Source organism: Meleagris gallopavo, chromosome 1, assembly GCF_000146605.3.
Source record: "Meleagris gallopavo isolate NT-WF06-2002-E0010 breed Aviagen turkey brand Nicholas breeding stock chromosome 1, Turkey_5.1, whole genome shotgun sequence".
Classification (NCBI taxonomy): domain Eukaryota; kingdom Metazoa; phylum Chordata; class Aves; order Galliformes; family Phasianidae; genus Meleagris; species Meleagris gallopavo.
The window spans coordinates 76,365,713-76,368,955 of NC_015011.2; the positions used below are offsets into that span (position 1 = coordinate 76,365,713).

The window sequence follows — 3,243 nt, forward strand, 5'->3', positions numbered from 1 at the left end:
GGTTGGAGCTCAGTGATCTTAAAGGTCCCTTGCACCCTAAGCCATTCTACGATTCTATGAGAAGGCCTAAGCACGCTGCCAAGTGCTGAAACAAACCATACAGCCTGGGGCACCCTGGGGTTGCGTGGCCCAGGGCTCTGCACCAACATCTACTCTTACCTGGCATGAGTCTTTCCCACCCTCCAGGAATCCGACGCAGATCATGTTGCTGGTGATATCACCAGGGTAAGCCTCTTGGCACTCTTGGTCACTCAGAATTGGAGCTTTCAGGCACTGGAGAAGTTCAGGGTAATTGTCTGTCGGGAGAGTAAGGACAACGTTTGTTCTTTCTCCGAGACCCAGTATTGTCAATTAACAAAAAGACCTGAAGGCCTATCTGCGAGCCCTCCACGAGAGCCATCCAGCAAAGCAGGGTAGAGCAAAGCCTTAAGCTACAGGAGCAAATCTGACGTGCATTGTATGCTGAGGCACACTGGTAGGGCAGTGTGGTGACCATGCAGGCAGAACAAGGAAAGAAGTCAGGTGAAAGGTGCGTGGGGTCTCATGAACGTGGTGGTAGAGCGGGAGAAGCGCAAACAGCTGCTTGCAGTGCGTGTTGATACTCACAGCCATTGCTCAGCGTGTTTCCCCATCCTGAAATCAGGCACTCGGTCCCCGCCTTGGCACAGGCGCTGGGCAGAGCTATGGGTTGAACGTCAGCACTGTATTCCACCGCAGATGCCAACTTGATCAACATAATGTCATTATTGAGGGTTAGTGAACTGTATTTAGGATGGCGAACGATTACTGATGAACTCCTGACTACTTCACTGTCTTCCTCCACATCGATGTTGTACTCTCCCAGCCTCACTTGTATGCGGCTGCAACATTGCCAACAGAGAAAAACAGCAGTTAGCCGTGGGTTGAACAGCTTCGCTCCCCATGGGCTATGCAGCGTCTTGGAAGAGAGTAAGAGAGTGCTGCCCTAATCAAAGGTTAATGTGTCACAGAGCTCTAGAAACTTTTTGATTTTGTGGAAGACAGAGTCGGGAAAACCTTGCCAGGTGGGCATCCTGTCCAGCGGATCCTCAGCTTGCACCTGTGTCAGTGGAGGATGGATGGATGGAGGACTCCAGACACCTAGAGCTATGCTTCAGACAGGGAGATTAAGTCTCCCACTGCAGGGGAGCACGATCCCTAAGCTCTGCTCTCTCTGCACAGCAGTAAGTCCTAAATTTGGGAGAAAGAAAGGTCCACAGGGAAGATCTGAAGGAATGAAAAAGAACAAAATGGTAAGCCACGTAGACATGCAAATGAGGACAGAAAGGCACGTTAGGGTACACAGAAAAGGATGTAAGAGTGCAAAAGTATTGGAAAGATCATGTAAAGCAGTGAGACCGAGGGTAGCGTTTCTCCTTTGGTCCTCAGGTATGCCATGTGTTGCGTTGCCCCCTCGGATTGTCTTCTCTCGTGAGGCGCCAGAGTTCCAGATCCGATGTGTTTGCAAGATTTGACTAGAAGCCATCCAGATACGCAACCCAATCCATACTTACGATTTATAGCAGTGAGCAGCTGACAAGACCCACTGGCTGTTGATGAGGGAACCTCCACAGAAGTGATAGCCAGAGTTCAGGGACACCTGGTAGGGAACTGAGTGCTCTGGACAGGTGTAGCCTCCCACAATCTTGTCATCATCAGCACCTCCAGGGAAAGCAACTGCAGGAAAGAGAAGTGCGTTTCACGGCACCTGGCCTGACTTCATTCTCTTCAAGTGTAGCAGCAGCCAGCGAGCTACAGACAAATTAGCAAGAGCCAAAAGAGCATGAAATTTCAGAATGTTGTCTTCACACAACACCTGAAACATCCTGCTGACTTCTTCCAGTGCTACTCTGAAATGCAAGGCTTTGTCTTTACCGCCTCAAGTCAGGAAGAGAACAAAAGAGTAGGAGCTGCCAGAGAACCTCACAAATTAACTGTATGCAGGCTTCACTGTGTTCCTTCCATTTGGAACAGAATCCAACAGCTACGGCATGCTAGACAGCTCATGGTAGTCGTCTGTGTAGAGTGGAAATTGGAAGAGGGCAAATGCACTTGAGAATGTTGGCAGAATTTCTAATCTTCTAGGGGAAAAGAAGCAGTGAGCAAGAGGGAAGGGAAACGCTGGTAGCAAAGGAATCAGGGTAAACAGAAAGACCCCGTGGAGCTGGAGAAGAGCGCAAGGAAGAACATCTTTAGATGTAGGAAAGGATGTATTTGAATGTGAGAAAGAACATGTTTGTTGAAGCCAATGGAACAGTGGTAGCCAACCGTTTTTGATCGCACATCCCTATCAGCAAAAACCCTTTCAGCACTCCTGTCCCTCCCTGCAATATATGTACGTTCGCTCATTTGCAAGCTATGTACTACCACAGTTCTAATGTTTTCTTCCCACACCCTAATGGATCATCTTACATATCCCAGGGTGCACGCAGCCCACTTCAGAGACCAGTACACAAGCACATTGCAGGCTAGAAGCCTGTCTCTGACCACCAATTACAGATGCCAAATGCAGAAGATATGAAACCCATCCCCAGGCCCTCCCTGGCCTCCATCAACTCAGGGACTTGACGTCTGTTGGTCAGGTGGGGTGTCTTTCAACCTCGTGGCTTTTGAAGTTTGTTTTTTACACAAATGTGTCCCCCCACTTTGTGAGGCTGTGTAAACCTTTGCACCCACAAAAATACCGCAGAAAGGGGTTCACAGCTTTCCTAAAGAAGAGGTAATTTCTCTTGGTTTGGTGCCAGGCTACCTACCTTTGTTGGATACTCCCTAATTCTTGTACAGGAAGAGACTGCCAGCCCCTCAAAGCTTTGAACACCCCCATCATGTCCTACCTTCTCTGTCTGTCTAGCAGGCGGACGTAGGTGGAAAGAGAAGAAAAGCGCAACAGTCTGCCACTGGAGAAAAGCGAAATGCAGGTAGAAAGGGAGAGGCGAGAGGTTGTGGGAGAAGGTTTGCTGAGCCCAGAAGCTTTTGAGAATGTACCAGCTGCTCCCAGGCAGGAGAGAATCAGGAAGAGAGAATTCATGGTGCTTCCACCACCAAGCTCTGTGACATGTACAAGGACTAGCCCCAGAAACTCCTCTGCTTTATGCTCCCAGAGAGCTTTATCTTTGCCAGCCCACGGTCTCTCCAGCTTTAACTTTCCCAGGGCCTTGCATCAGCCTGGACAAATTTACTTATTTTATCTGACCACAGCGATGATACAGCTGACTGTAATACCTA

General features: G+C 49.1%; 1 protein-coding gene across 2 annotated transcripts in view; it reads right to left on the reverse strand.

Moving 5' to 3' along the window:
• The window catches only part of LOC100544478 (trypsin II-P29), a 5,309-nt gene extending 2,205 nt beyond the window's left edge, over positions 1–3,104 (reverse strand). Inside the window, exons 1-5 of one of the 2 annotated variants that reach the window (XM_019618257.1) lie at positions 3,004–3,104; positions 1,533–1,695; positions 607–860; positions 160–296; positions 52–114 (exon numbers count right to left, since the gene is read on the reverse strand). In XM_019618257.1, the coding sequence (XP_019473802.1) occupies positions 67–114; positions 160–296; positions 607–860; positions 1,533–1,695; positions 3,004–3,046 (645 nt within the window). In that variant the 5' untranslated portion in view covers positions 3,047–3,104 and the 3' untranslated portion in view covers positions 52–66. Of the gene's footprint in view, positions 1–51; positions 115–159; positions 297–606; positions 861–1,532; positions 1,696–3,003 lie in introns of those variants that run through there. The other variant, XM_019618254.1, reaches the window with a different exon arrangement.
• Between the last annotated feature and the right edge of the window lie 139 nt (positions 3,105–3,243).